This window comes from Limulus polyphemus, unplaced genomic scaffold (genome assembly GCF_000517525.1).
Source record: "Limulus polyphemus unplaced genomic scaffold, Limulus_polyphemus-2.1.2 Scaffold1054, whole genome shotgun sequence".
Classification (NCBI taxonomy): Eukaryota; Metazoa; Arthropoda; class Merostomata; order Xiphosura; family Limulidae; genus Limulus; species Limulus polyphemus.
In genome coordinates, this window is record NW_013666664.1 from 81,413 (window position 1) to 98,001 (window position 16,589).

Below are 16,589 nucleotides of genomic sequence, written 5' to 3' on the forward strand. Positions count from 1 at the left end.
CCACTTTATTCCTCGGGTTTCGTGGACAAGAACACAACGTTGTTCCAGGAATATGAAGCACCGTGTCACACTGCTAGAAACACCCAAAAGTGGCAGGAAGAAAATGGTATCCAGAAGTTACCCTGGCCGAGCCAGTCTGCTGACAAGAGCCTCATCGAAAACCTCTGGGCCATACTCGACCGGCAAGTCAAGAAACAACCAAAAAAATCAACTTCGAAGAGCGATCTACTCCAAGTTTTGAAGCAAGAGTGGGCGAAAATCCCACAATCTAAAATTGACGAGATGATTCTCACGATTTCCCAAAGGATCAACGAACTCCACGAAGCGAAAGGAAGATCTACTAGATATTAATTAAATTATAAACATATCAATTCATGTGAATATGACTGAAAAATTTCATTTTTTCTGAAAAGGTGGTGTCTATTTACTTGTGACCATGCTGTGTACACAAAAGACTTAGCGGACACCACTCAATATCTCGGAGAGGTATCTCGTCAGGAAAGATATCCCTATACTCTGTAGTTGTGTCTCGTCAGGAAAGATATTCCTACACCCTGTAGTTGCGTCTCGTCAAGAGAGATATTTTGTATATTCTGTAGTTATGTTTCATCAAGAGATATGCTTATATTCTGTAGTTGTGCTTCGTCAAGAGAAACACCCCTACACTCTGTGGTTATGTCTCGTAAGACAGAGAGATATTTTTATGTTCTGTAGTTGTGTCTTGTTAAGAGAGATCTTTATATTCTTCAGTTATGTTTCGTCAACATTTCTAACCTCATAAAAGAAAGCAGGCATACGTTTACTTTAAATATTTCTTCCATATTTCTCTTTAATATGAATACCACGCTTTTTTGTACACACACACACTCAGATATACATACAAAACAGGTTAACACATACAAGTGTATATATGTGAAGCACATTTTGCAATGCAATAAAACAGTGATGACATATCACAACTTCATGCTAAACATCAATTATTTCATGAACAGAGTACGTTTTAAAAAAAAAACTTTGAAGAAACTTTACAAATTGTAAAATAATTAACACTGTTTAATTTTTATTCTTTCAACATTTTAACTGTTGATGGTGATGATCATGTCGATTATTTACTTGTCGTATATATATATATATATATATGGATATGGTATAGGTTATTTTTTTAAACTTTGGTGTTACAGAGTTCCTTAAAAAGTCACATTGACTTCTATATTCAAAATGCATCCGAATAATTCCATTCTTTTGTTTTTCATCACATCATAACATCGTAACAAATAATAAAGTCTGAAAAATTAATATTTGAATAATTTCATACTTGGTGGTGTTCCAATGTATTCCAAACCGATGTACAGTTTTAAAATAGCTTAAGCATTTTCTTTTCTCTTTTGACCTTTACAATGACTGAGTTTGACACGCACGAAACCAAAACAAAATAACAGACTAGTGAACGCCCCAAATATAGTCCCATAGTCCCTGATAAACTCCCATCTCATTACTTGTTTATCATATTCAAGTACCAGCCTAGATGAAAAAAAAAAAAAAAGCAACACGAAATATAATCCTCCTCAAACTTTTCGACAAGCCAACAAATTTGGAGGCTTACTTAATTTGGAATCCTTACACCTGTGAAATATAAACTAGTGGGATTGATTTTCGCTGTTGTCTCTCCACGTGTGTACAGGAAATTGGCTGTTGAATTCTATTTATGGTCTTACCTATTTCATGTGTCTGTGGATTGCTTGAAAATTGAGTAAGTCATTGTTTTTTTACCTGTCTCAGAAAATAACGAATATAATAAGATCAAAACGACTTCTTAAGACGACTACATATTAACCTTTAAATTTATCATTTTTGTTCATATTGATGGCGTCTGCTTGAACACCTTCCTTGATGATTTGCAAAAACAAGGGTTTGTTTGTTTGAAGTTAAATACAAAGCTACACAATGTGGTATCTGTGCTCTGCCCACCACGGTTATCAAAACCCGGTTTCTAGCGTTGTAAGTTCGCAGAAACATACCGCTGTGCCACTGGGGTGGGTGCGCAAAAACAAGGAAAAAACACAAACAGTACTAAAAGGCTTAAATTCACAGTAGAATAAGAAGCTGACATTAAGCGATATATTTTTCACTGTGATTAAATATTTTGTTCATTTCTGCTCATTACTTTCTTTACTGTTCGTGTTAGCTTTACTCTCTACGTAATATTTCCAGAATATGCCATTTACAAAACCAAAAGGAAAAACACAAAGAATACTAAAAAGCATAAACTCAAAGTTTAAAAAATGACGATAGCAAAAACAATGTTATACACTAACTAACATTTCTGAACTATTCTCACTTACTCAAACATCTTTTCCATCATTACACAATAAATTAAGAACACACAAAAAACGAAGACGGTTAAAACATCATGATTGTCTATTATCGTACAATATGTATTTTATGTGCCACAAATTTCGTTTTAGATAAAATTTTACGCGTAATTGCTCAGGAAAAGACAAGTGTATTCCAGTATGTTCCGCAGTTATTAAAGCTAGTTGATATTCTGTTACAGTTGTTCTTTTTAACTCTCTTCCATGTAGTTAATCTTTTCCATTTAGAATTTTTTACGTCGCCTGCTTCTCTTTTTTTGTTGATCAAATTACTTGATAAAACATTTATTAGTTCTAAATTGATTTTTTTTTATTCTATCTAATCACATCGGGAGATATGATTACTGATATAAGTGCGAGTGTACATTGTAATTGTTAATAACCTAAGTTTCCCATCACAATTTCAACTCAGTTCTTGTAACAGAAAATAAGTCACGTCGTCGTGCTGCTGCTTATAAATTCTCTCGCTAGGCGCTTGCTGGAAAACTATCGAATACATAATCATGATTTATTTTGTTTCTGTTTCCTGCGATAGCATGAGATACGCAGAAAACACTAAAATAATTGAGGAGGTAACTGTAATGACCAAAATAGTCATGAATATCAATCTTTTATAATTAGTTAAGTCAGATATGTTCAGGTAGATTTTGTTTTGAATTTTCATGTAGTATCATATTCTTTTAAGCCGAATGTCAAAAAGCCGTAAACACGCGTTAATCCTTTAACACAGGTAAAGGTTGCAAAGGCCAATGGTTAGAAATTCGTCTAATCTTGTTCTTGTTTCTCCGTCCACCCCTAGCGCTGACGAGTCCATCTAAAGAGGTCATGCAGATACTTGTACAAACTAGTATGATATAGGTTTTTTTTATTTTCTGTGAATGTGATATGGAATAGTCGATGACGTTTATAGCTGTCCGAGTGTAGTATACCGAACTTTAAAGTTTTCTCAGAATTTAGGTAGTAAAGTAAAATTATCTTTCTCTTTTTTTTTGATGGGAAGTTTCAAAAAAGCCTTCATTTTCCTTAGCAACCAGTTAACTTCACAGCAGAATAAGAAGCTGACATTAAGATATACATTTTTCACTGTTAATAAATAGTTTGTTCATTTATGCTTGTTTCTTTCTTTACTGTTCGTGTTAGATTTATTCTCTGCATAATATTTCCATGATATGTATTTTGCGGATATTTTGAAACTTATCTATTGGATATCAGTGGACCTTAATACCACGTAAAGTGTAATCAACCAGTATTTCCTGTAGTCAGTCTTTTTTGAAGACTTCTTAAGTTAACATTCGCTGAAACATTTCTATCCTTATTCGAATCATTATAAGGCCGTCATGCATACCTAATAACATTGAAGTACATGGAACCAATCCGCTTCTTTTATATACTGGTGAAACAAATCCACTGCTTAGCTAAGCACTTAGAACTTTAAAAAATGTTTGACCAAAATCTCATTAGACAAGTTGATGATTCGAGTTCCGGCCGACATAGTTGTTGATTGTATGTGTAACCAGCCATGTTATTTCACTTTTGAAGTCAGGTTGTATATAAGCTCTCAGAATAATTTCAATTATTAAAGCTGAACCACTAAACAACTTCAAGTATTATACGTTTTAAATAATAAAAAATGCAGAGTTGAGATGAAAGAGAGACCTAAAAAAGTAGTCGCTATATGTATATCATAGTTGTCTGTATGTCGGGACAAGTTAACAGAAGAGACAATTTAATAGTTAACTTCCAGGATAAACATAAAAACTACTATACCAGTGGCGACTGATATGAACGTACTTCATACGAAGAGAGAGTGTGACAAAAAATTAACCTTTCGTGAATAATCTGGAATGATACTCCACACAGATCTAGCCACATAAATCTGCGAAAATAGAAATACAAAAAATCGCAGAATTTATATTAAAAAGTGTTTAAATGGAGTGAACAGTTAACTTGATAATTGTAAAGATGAGGATTATACCTATTTTTATTGCTTTATTTTACGGATAGGATAAGGCGTGCCCTAGTGGTTAGTGTGGATAGCTGGGAATCTGAATGTTCAAGGTTCGAGCCGCGACAATCTGATGAATACTATTCGTTGGTAAAAGAGTAGTCCAAGTGTTGCTTCCTTCCCTCTAGTTTTTCACGGCTAGCACAAATAGCACTCGTGTAGCTTTGCGCAAAATTCAAAAGAAACCAAATTCATTGGAAAGCTTTTCATTTGTTCTGTGAGCGAGCTGTCGTTTGCAAGTGAACAATAACAATTATGATACATTCATGAAAAAAAAATGCAGTTGAAAAATATATGTCGAGGAGGAAATATGAACACTTTTGTAAAATATGTGAATTGTTTAAAGTATGATAATAATATATTTATTTATTCATGTCGGTATATTTTTTTTATTCTGGTTACGTAAGCCAGCTCAAACTCGTCACTATTCCGTTTGTGAACACATTAATTTCTCATTAAGTTAAAATTCTAGATAATAGAACCAGTTAAGGCTTAGTCACAGTTAATGGTTTTGTTTAAACAATAATGTAATATAGTTTTTCCTTTGTTTCCGCAGTCAAATGACAGTCCGACAACTTGAAGTGAAAAGTCCGCATACGATATTAAATATAATTGAAGAGTAACATTTTTATGTAATTATTATTTAACCTCTTCAGCCCAAAAAATGGTTCAAGCAAATATAGAATGATAACGTTATGTACAAAACAAGATTCGCCGGTGAAGATAGGAGATAACATGTGTATTATAACCGTTGTTTCGTGGTTTACTTTATGTTTGTGTCAAACTTTTAACGTTTTTTGTGCAGCAACAGTCTTTATTAAAGTTTCTATATCTTTTCTGGGAAATATATGATACAAAAATACATACAGTCCTAATGTGTATAAAAATTAATCCTTGAAATACATGAGCCTCTCACACTTCTGGTCTTTTTAAGCTTGTTTTTTTTTGATGCATTTATGTGATTTATTTTCCGATGTTGTGTTTGTTATTACACCACACTTTCGGCTACTAACCTATATAACCGAATCCAGGTTTTTTTAGTATTTGGCTCCAGCCAAACTAACAGGAACTTTGTCTTGTTTTTGACCAATCCGATCGCATACACAGTTGAAGATCCGCTTGTCCAAAGACGACAGGTTTTTCATTCAATAAAGCAGGCGCACGTGACAGTAAAGTTCGCTATTCTTGCTTACAGTACCAAAGCGACTATAGAAGCTTACATCAAGTTGTAATTGTTTCTCTGGTATCATTATAAGGATAATGACTGTTAAATATAGTTATTGTTACGTCACTAGTACTTAAACCACTTACAAGTTGGTTGCTACTTTGGAAGCAAATGTATTAATAAAACACATGACACGTTAATTTTTTAAACAAGAGAAACTGAATTGTTCCTTTCTTCATCTCTCCTTATTGTTGGATCACATGTGACTCACGAAGCAAAGACATGTCAAGAACATATGCGGTAAGACCAAGTTTCTTCGTATCTTAGAGCCTAAACTTCAGCTATTTTGAGTTCAAATGCAAGTTCTAATTCAAAACTGTTTTTAGCTGGTAATAAATGTTATTAGTAGCTCAGTTGCTAAGTAACAAAAAGACCAAAAGACGTACAACATATATATACGTTTGTGTGTGTTTATAAGTTTCAATACTAGAATAAGATTTTATTAATTATTGAACTATATTCAGATAAGTGAGGATAGGCATATTATCAAAATAAAACCCGACAAGAGATCAACACTAACGTTTGAGTCATAAAGTCCACCAAGTACAAAGGTCGTTGATATATCTATACAGTAAATACGGATGTGGACTCCATTTTGATCCTTTATCTTTCTTCACAAACAGTTCCTTTGGAGACCATAAAAATTAATGTTTTACGTAGAGATTATGCACTAAATCAAAATCTTAGTTTTGGATATTTGAAAGTTTAATGTGTTCACTCTCCACTACGTGTCTCTGTAACGATTAATAAGTATCATTGTTAGCAGAAAGCGTCCTCAAATTGTTTATCGGTAAGCTTGTGTGCTTATAACGCCACAATTTAGGGCTAGATTTCCAAGGTGGCCAAAGCACATATAGTCCATTGTGATTTTATGCTTAACAACAAACAAACAGTTGTTAGCAGAAAAATATCTAAATCATCAAAAACCTTTCTGGTTTTTGCATACCGTTATTTAACGGTAGTTACTATGTTTCTCTGGTTTTTGCATACCGTTATTTAACGGTAGTTACTATGTTTCTCTGGTTTTTGCATACCGTTATTTAACGGTAGTTACTATGTTTCTAGAGTTTTTGCATACCGTTATTTAACAGTAGTTACTATGTTTCTATAGTTTTTGCATACCGTTATTTAACAGCAGTTGCTATGTTTCTATAGTTTTTGCATACCGTTATTTAACAGTAGTTGCTATGTTTCTATAGTTTTTGCATCCCGTTATTTAACAGTAGTTACTGTGTCGAAAAACTATGAATCTATAATATCTGTCAGCTAACCGTTTTTTAAAATGAAATTTATGTTACAGTAAGTAGACCTACAATCATGTAACAAATTGTCATTACAATAAATTTGTAAAGTGTTTATAGTAGTAGCTTTAAAATATTAATATTTAATTTTGACGTCAAATGCAGTCAGTTTGTATATGAGCTCAGTGCTTCTACTTTACAAAATCAGTGATAGTTTTACTTGTTTGTTTACATACTGGGCTACCTACGCTCTGTCCACCACGTGGAATGAACTCCGAATTCTATCGTTGTAAGTTCGTAGACTAAACGCTGATCCATTGGGGGAATCAAAGTCAGCTGAGTGTGTAAAAAAACAACAAAAAACTATAGCTCTATGAAATCGTTAGCCTTAGACCCATATTTAAGTACCGTGAGGCCTATATAGTTAGTTTTAAGGTTAACTCGGTCAAAAACGTTAAATATTACCACCAGTTTTATTGTTTAACCCTAACTGTATTACCGTGGGTATCTACTTATTTAACGACATAAATCATTGGTATCAGTTTTTATTAGCATTACTACTAAATGTAATACCAAACCTTAACACTAATCTTTAAAAAAACATTATCTAAAATATCACACAGCTTGGGTTTTATGAGATAGATGGCACACATTTAATGTTTTTATTTTTTTAAGAATGCCTTTGAGAATGCCTTTGTAGGTTATAATATCGCTTTACAATGAAGTAATATCGCTTTACTGTCCTTACAATGCAATTACTCAAGTGATCATTACACATGACCAAGAAAGAAGAACCAGCAGCCAACTAATCGGCAGTGAAATCTTAATGTGTTTTGGATATTCGCTACTCAAGGTCTATATTCGCCAGCTGTTCTTAATTTTGAACTGACAGACTAAAGAGAATGGATCTAGTCAACAACACCCCCCGCAAACTTTTGGGCTACTCTAGTCGAATTGTGAAATTTCACTGACATTGTTATAACACGCCTACGCCCCGAAGCGAGAATTTTGCGACAACGGGACGCGGACCATGAACCATCGGATTCACAGTCTGACACGGTTACCACGAGGTCACGCCCAGCCAGTTTTAGGGTTTAATGTTACCAAACACTGCGGTTAATTCCATAGATCCTAATAATCATAAGAATTCCATATAAACATTGTTTCATATAAAAAAAGATATTGAAATACAAGTGTAAGGTATTAAGCATTCATGCATCAAGACTTTGATTTTTAATGTCTTTAAATTATATAGTGAAAATACGATGAAGGAAAAATATTCCTATGTTTCAAACTTTTATGTCATTTTTTTCAACAAAATTTCCTAGTACATAGTTGGGAAAGACTCCGAACCCTGGCTTTCTAACATATTCTATGTATTAATGAAACTTTTCGGAAATATTAAGATCTAGATAATTTGATTTCAACTTCGAAGATACAAGTTACGTATAACGTAACTTTCGAGACATGTTTTTTGTTTATATATTTTTTTTACATATAAAATAATTATAAGATTAAGATAGTGTAATCCCACATCAATCAACGACAAGGCATAGAAAAGACTCTTTTTCAGCCGAACCAGAGCGTATAGGAGCTGTAAACAAATTCAAGACGCCTTCTCAGTTTTCGGGGAAATTCTTTTTTTTTTTCTTAAGTATAATATTTTATCCAATAAGACAGAGGAGCAAGATAATAATGTATGAATGAGGTAATTTCACCTCAATTTCAATAAGGAACGGAATAGTCGAGTTCATTACACGGTTCAAATGGCATAATTCTACTAGTAATTGCACTGCTGAATAAGACGTGCCTAATAAGTTAGGCCCAAATTTTTAGGGTCACTGTACGGACACGAGCTGATGTTTGAGATTTGTATTGAGAGATTTGTATTCAAGACAATAGATCTTTAGAAATGCTTATAGAACAGAATTAGACTGATGCATTCATTCACCGTGTTTTTTAATTCTTTATGTGGTAAACAGCAAAGGTTCCAAACGATCAAACTTAGATACAAGACAGTATTATATCTATTCTGTTTAAGAAAAAACAGCTCTGAAGTTTCGAGGACGCAGTTCCAAAGGAAACAAATATTGTTCCTTAACATGCATGACTAAATACAGCTGGTTTTAGTAGAGTATTTTACTGTGTGTGTGTGGTTGTTTTAAAGAGTACGATTCTTATAATCTGAACAATGAGCCTGCAGCAACTAAAACGGTGTTTGTTACATGCTTTCTTTACCCATTTATTAGTTCAATAATTACACTGATTGGTATCTGTTTGTATGTTTGCTCATATTAAACGTGCCCGTTCTCCAACAATTGTAACTGTAAGCCATGACAGTGCGTAGCGTATAACAATTAATAGCTTCTATTTTGTGCACAAATCATTTCTCCGTTTAAAAATAAAAAAGTCTCAATGTTTCACATTGGAATAAAAGTTCAAAGTGTAATGACTGTTATGAAATAGGAATTTAAAATATACTAAATAAGGAGCTCCAATTATCTATTAAAGAAAATTCCAATTATGGAATATAACGTTAATAATAGTTTATTTATGTTTTATTGTTAGTATTAAATATTAAAATATTTTCTCGAATCATATTTCCAAGTGGCACGTCATTAAAGGTGTCGCTAGCATTTGGTGGTTGGGCCCTTCCTAAAACAAAAGCAGCCACTACTCAAAATAACACTAATTAAAACATAGTTGCAATGTAACATATTAAAATAGATATGGTGCACCATGAATGTCATAAAGAGACAAAAACAACAAAATACGACCGAACTGTAAAACTGAGCCATAGATAATGTCTAGATAATATAACATATGGATAAAAAAAGGGCCCATTTGATCATTCAAGGCTGTTATTGTCCATCCACTTTTGAGAAAAGTAAAAATTTAAGCCCTCTATTTATTTTTCCAGAAATCATCGATTCCTCTTCTGAAACTTTTGTAAAGGGCTGTCTTCCACTACTGTTTATGGCAATTCATTCCACAAGCCAATCACCTTGTTAGAAAAATAAAAGGCTTATCTGGAGCCTAGCCTGTCTTTTCCAAAACTTAAACTTGTGCTCTCTCGTCCTTTTATTTTCAGAATACAGCACAAAGAAATCAGAGGTCTTTATCCTATCGATCTCCTGAATAACCTTGTAAAATTTAATAAGATTATCTTTTACCATTCTTTCTTCAAGAGAAATTAAGTTAAGAGATCTTATTTTATTAATATATGATAGCTCCTCCATTTCTGGAAGCATTTTGTAGCCTTGCTCTGAACTCAATTTCAATAATTCAATATGCTTTTTATCTAAAGAGAACCCAACTGTACACATACAGTTTCAAGTGAGGCCTAACTAGATTATCTGGTTTCGAAATATTTCTAAGTACACCATTTTGCAATCACATAAGGTATCTAAACACTGTAGTTGACGCCATAGGTCTCTTGTAGATGGTATCTGGCAAAAATGACAGCGGTAATAATGGTGCCAGTAAAAATTATGGGAATAAAAATACAATAATGTTTCATTTGGAAACAAGTGGTGCCATTTATTTTTTACTTTGTATTATTACAGATGAAAATTGCGTTTCCCTTGGATACATTCTATACAGATCCTTTAGCTCCCACATGTATTTTGAATGTACTGTGAAACTACTAGTTGGAAGCTGACCAAGAGGTTTCATTTGTTACTGCTTTAACAAACTTAATATTATTTGTTAATAAAATAACACTGAACAAACGACTGTGCAATCAAAGTGAAAAGCATGTAAGGCAGAATACTGCAATAAGAATACTTAATATTATTTCCGATCAAAACAAGCTATGTATGTATTGGCTCACTCATAAAGGAGAAGAGCTCCATCAACACCAAGCTAATGTTCTTGATCTTGAGCAAGTCATGCAACTACAGCGGCAACGGGAGAAGACGTAGTTAGTAATTAATATTAACTTCCGACAAAAGCAAGCTGTGGCTCACTCATGAAACAAAAGAGCTTTACCAACAGCAAGTCGTATGACATTCTCGTACATTCCTGTTTTGACCCCCTCCTACATGATCAACTCTACGGACTTAAAACGCAAAAATTCGAGATTCGATTCTTCGTGATGGACAGAATGCAGATACCCTAACATCAATATAACGATGAATGTAGTATTCGGGACGTTTTTATGGCTTAAATTTGCTCATAGGGACACACTTATAAGTTTTTCCTAAAACCAATCGTTATTTATGGGCTTTTGAACTTATACGTTTGATTTTGTTTAGATATTTGGCCAAACAATACAACTACTTTAAGGCTTATTTTTTTATATTCTTTCTATTTATGACAGAGCTTGTGCTGGTATTTTAGTTACAAGATTGGTATCTTTGAGTCATAACAAAATTTAAAACTCCTAATTTTACGTTACCTAGTGGGACAGCGGTAAGTCTGTGGTCTTAAAACGCTAAATTCCAGGGTTCGATTCTCTCCGAAGTGGACTCAACAGATAGCCAAATGGGGCTTTGTTATGAAACAAACAAACCTGTTTAAACGTTGATGCTCCTGATGTATAACTATAAATAATTACCTTATATACCGATATTATCAATACTCTGAAAGTAGAAGAATAACATCTTTATGTTTTTGTGTTCTTTTGTTATTGTCTTAAATGATGAACTTTTTTTACGTAATCTATTTACTTATCAATCTCATGTGGCAAAGTACTTAAATTGCTCTTATGCATGAAGTTTTCATAATTTATCAACTACAAATTTAACATGAGGTTATTTAACTTTTGAATATATGAAATCTAAGCAAAATCATTCTAAGATACAAAAATAAGTCTCCAAACAGAACTCTGTTTTATTAGCAAAATTCAAAATGTAAATTTAGTATTCTAATCGATAATGCAAAATTCTAGTTTAATATATTCAACTAAATAAACACAACTTGCAATTAATGCTTTACTTTTTCGTTCTTCATACAATCTTTCTTATTATTGCAGGCTTCGATTCTGATGGTGTTCGTTGCTTTCACTAGTGTTTTGATAGAATCTGAACCTCATGCAACTACTAAAACAGAGCCTAAAAAGGAGAAAGCACACAGCGATCAACACGAAGAATCACAAAACACTATCAGAAATAGTTATTATCACAAACCCGGAGGTTCGTTCTTCTTTACCAATGTCGGACCAAACAGTTTTGAGTATCGTGGAATGTTTCAGCCCGGAGAAAGTCCAGTGAATTTTATTAGCAATTTTACGTCTTTCTTTAACGATTTCCCAGAGTTTTCAAAGCTATCTAGTTTTGAAGATCTCTTTAGCAGAAAAAAACAACTGTCACCTACCACACCCATTTCACCCAAAAGAACGCCTAGTCAGTACAAGTTTAACCCTTCATTACCTACGATCCGCCCACGTGTTATGACAAACGACGTCCTCCGATTTCCGAATAGCAATGTACGATATCTGAAAAATAGTCCCATATTGAAAGTAAATATACATGAATATAAAAACAACAGAAAATCAATGCAGAAATTTAATAAATCTAGCTATCAGGAAAGTAAAAAATTCAGAAAGGAACTCCAACGACAAGGGCCACAATCTCCTTACAATCTCCCCGAAGAGCCTACATATAAGATTCAAAGAAACAAAACTACTACTCCCCCACCAAGTTTATATAATTTTGAAATTTTAAAATCAAAGGCTTTATATGCAGCTAGGCCACTGCCAGACAACGCTCTTCGTCGAAAAGGATTTTTTCCGAAATCTACAAGTGAAGTGTATTTTCCAAACTATGACATTTTAAGAGGCAAGGCACGAGTTAAAAAGTATCCGAAAATCTTCAAATTTAATGACTACCGAGTAAACATTGTGGAATTTGATCGAGAAAAGAAAAACGGAAAAATTGACGATTTGGCCAAAGCAGACGCTTTAGACCCTACTAATGTTCCTCGCAAAACATTTTTAATTCTTCGCGGTGGTGTATATGATGACGACCGTGTTGCTCGAAGACGCATCAGTGTTAATAGAACTCCTTTCAAGTCTGAACAACAGGATTTCTATGATGTCTTTGCCGATGACAACGAATTCTCAAATGATGACTCATTTTTCTATAATTTCTGGTGATAGGAAGTGTTTTGACCCCAACCATTAATTTCCGGTATTTGAACTACAAACATAATTCGTTATTGATAATGTTAAAATGATTGATAAATAAAAACTGACAAACAAACTATTAAAGCAGATATTTAAAACAATGTGTTTTCGGTTCATAAAAAAACAAAACGAAACAGAGGTTTTTGATATACTTAAAGTGACTTGCAATTAGTAACAAAAATAACTCTCATTGATATTATGTGTTGAACGAGAATATTGTAAAAAATACTAGTAGAGACCCACAAAACATTTGCGGTCAAATTAGTATCCTTTTTTGCAACACTACTTTTTTAAAATACACGATTTCTAGAATAATACAAAAGACTTGTAATCGCAGTCACCGAAATCTATAAGCCCACTTGTCGTAGGCGTAACATTAGTTAAGTCTTTATTAAGTACGGCCGATATTCGATAAATAGATCAATTAACTCTGTAACTTGTGACATTTATCTTTCAAATATAATAAAAAAAGTACATCTTATTACAGTAAATGTTGATTCCAAACCAAAAATCACAAATCAATAATAAATTTAAATTCACTCTAATCTGTTTTAACAAATATATAAATAAAAATAACACTAATTATTGAAAAATATACTTTATTAAGCTCACCCTAGACAAATATAGTTTTAAATGTTGAAATAAAAAGCAATTTTCCACAAAGCGATTTTTCGCTGTTTTAATGTATGATAGAAAAAACAAACAATCAAATTGAAGTTTATTGATGGTGCATTCTATATGCAATGAAACATATCAGAACTATTAAATAAAGGAAATGCATCACTAAATCTGTATTCATTTTGTTTTAGATTCTTGTTAGTTTTCAATTTTCGAAAATTAATCAAAATTACACTGTAACGAGTTACTAAACAGTACATTTTAAAATGTGGTTTTCTTCTGGTTGCCATCATGTTAACGTATTTAATATCGTTGTGGCTGAAGTATAAAAATACGTTTTTTTTTAAATATCAAGAACAACTTTAATAATTAGTTACCATTTTGCAAGACATAAATGATTTTCTGTTATTGTTCAAAATAAAAAAAAACTTTCAGACAAAAATGCATATAAGAAGAAGTATTTAACTGATAGGTGTCTTTCTTTCGGGATGAAAATTTCAATTATACATGGAATAACGGAATTTTGGTCGGGATATTAATACATCATCTGTGCTTTTATGGCCGATAATGAGTCGTACTAAGACAGATATTCTAGGAGTCTATTTTATGAACCAATAGGATTAGATTCTGCTATTTGTCTTTGGGTCTAAATAAAACTTTCCTTGCAAAATTAATATGTCACGTATTCTACCAGAAACCTGAAGACTGGGAAATAACTTTTGCACTTGCTTTTTATTTTGTTTGAATTTTGAATATTTTTCTGTAGTTGCTAATTTGGTTGTGTAATTATATAGTGCTTTGAGAAAAAAATCCCCAAATTTCAATAAAAAAAAGAGCCTATAATGACGAAGGGAACATTTCTTTGTTGCAACAAACGTTAACAAGCAAACATTTCATTCTGTATATGGGTATGATCAGAGAGGGACAATAATGTCCCTTATAAATGCCTCAATTCTTTTTCAACTGTTTTAATATTCTCTTATCTTGATTCGTTTTTAACGTTATACAAACTATACGTAAAATATTATGGTTTTAGCATTTAATTTTTTCAAATAATAAATGCATATTTATCCCAAATCTTACTTCGCGTGTGATAAACGAAGTTACCAGGACTTCACACATATCTCCGTAAAAAGAAAATTCCTGACTATGCTACACTTATTTGTTTTTTGTTTTTCAGAATTCGAGTAGTTGATCATCGATTGATCATTTGGATTTAGAAAAAGATTTTAGTTCGAACGATAATAGAAAATATTTCAATTTTCTCGTTCTATGTAACTTCATCATTAGACCATCGTACGAATTTGCAGAGACAGTCCTGAGCTATTTTAGAGACACAAGCGATTAATAGAAATGATGACTTTCAGTTCCTACTCAAAAACTTCAAAGTATAGGACACATACTCGGAAAATACAATTAAAACACGCATACAAAACGTAGACCTCAGTTTTTATTACACGTACATTCACGTTGTCCATATAGAAGGGAGATAGTTTGTGAGCTTTCATTTTTAAAATGTTTAGATTACATCTGTGTAATTGTCTCTAAATGCAATAATATTTTCGACTGAAATCACAATGAGAGTTATGAGACTACTCATTCTATCCTGGTTAACTGAAGATTCATGTCACTTTCGATAAAAATAACTTTTGAAAAGCTCCTTCTTTATTGTACAATATGTTCACGAGAATTATATTTGTCAAACTGTGTGAGATACTGCGAATGCATTGACAACAAACTCTGCATCCATCAAAACCCAATATTCTACTGAGTGAACATCTGAACGCTTGTGGTAATGGGCAGTTTGTGATTTTTATATTGCAAAATGTTTCTCAAATAGTAAAATAGAGCAGAAAGCAAAAGAAAATGTTTCATAAAATTATTCCAGCCACTACTCAATCGTTTAAAATATTTAGTCCATATATATTTTTGTTCTTTTAATCATTAATTTTTATATTTTATATTTTCTTATTTTAGATTTGTATCTCCATCCTTGAGGTCATAGTCAGAACTGTTACTGTTACCTTAGACGAAAGCACTTACGTTAAAAGGAATTGAAGCATTTATTTATAAGTATTCTGAAATAAGCTTATAGATTTCATATGGACCATATTTATAAACTTTTCACTTTATATTTATATATTATTTTATAACTTCATCTTTTAAAGAGAAGGAAAGAGTAATTTTCGATTTTCTACATTTTCTGTATTTGTTTTTATTTAACAAATAACAGTACATAAGAACCTTCTTGAACATCTGTGAAGTTGGGAAGACGCTTTGTGTGCTTTTTTACACCTTTATCAAACACACACATATATATATATGTATATATATAGTACCCAAGTGTAGGACACATACTTGGACAGTATAAGCTTATTGTTTGTCGTGAAAAGTTCGCTCCTTGCATTCATATATATATTACAATGAGCAATTCAAATGTCATGATGTTTAATATATTGTTACGTCTGTGTTCGTTTGTTAATTTCCCATATAATCTCTTTCGGATGAAACTTTAGCGATACAAGTCCTTTCTTAAAAAAAAAACTAGTTTATTCTTTCTCAATACAACTATGCAATACACTTAATTTCCACAGTCACCTTAAATACACACTATAATTCACAACGATTCACGCACTTTACTTACGGTCACTACCGCGCTTGACTCAATTGACCGTCTCTATCTCTGCCTGTCTGCAATTCAATTAATTATCTATGCCGTCACTTCTCCCACGCTTTATTTGCCGGGCTTATATATACAAAAATAAAGGACGCGTAGAAAAGACTAGAGTTGCCAGGAACAGACACGATCCTTCTAGAATCTCATGACGTCTTACTAGCGTCACGTGACTTCCGCTTATATATTAAAAAAGAGGGCGTCTAGCAAACACTCGGACATTCGAGGAACTCCAACGTGCATGCTCCCAGCTTCATGCGACTTCCGCTGTCGTAACACTGCCCCTTCCTCAGTATTGTTCTTCCCGAACAATAGCCACTTACATTG

General features: G+C 32.7%; 2 protein-coding genes across 2 annotated transcripts in view; one reads left to right on the plus strand and one right to left on the minus strand.

Annotated features, from left to right (window-relative positions):
* The window catches only part of LOC111086377, a gene marked incomplete at its 3' end in the record, with an annotated part of 167,971 nt that overhangs the window by 63,669 nt on the left and 87,713 nt on the right, over positions 1–16,589 (minus strand). The gene's annotated exons all lie outside the window — the stretch shown is intronic.
* On the plus strand, positions 5,631–13,408 carry LOC111086380. Its single transcript, XM_022388978.1, has 2 exons — positions 5,631–5,842; positions 11,819–13,408. The coding sequence occupies exons 1-2, from the start codon at positions 5,825–5,827 to the stop codon at positions 12,938–12,940; spliced, it is 1,140 nt and encodes a 379-aa protein (XP_022244686.1). The 5' UTR covers positions 5,631–5,824; the 3' UTR covers positions 12,941–13,408.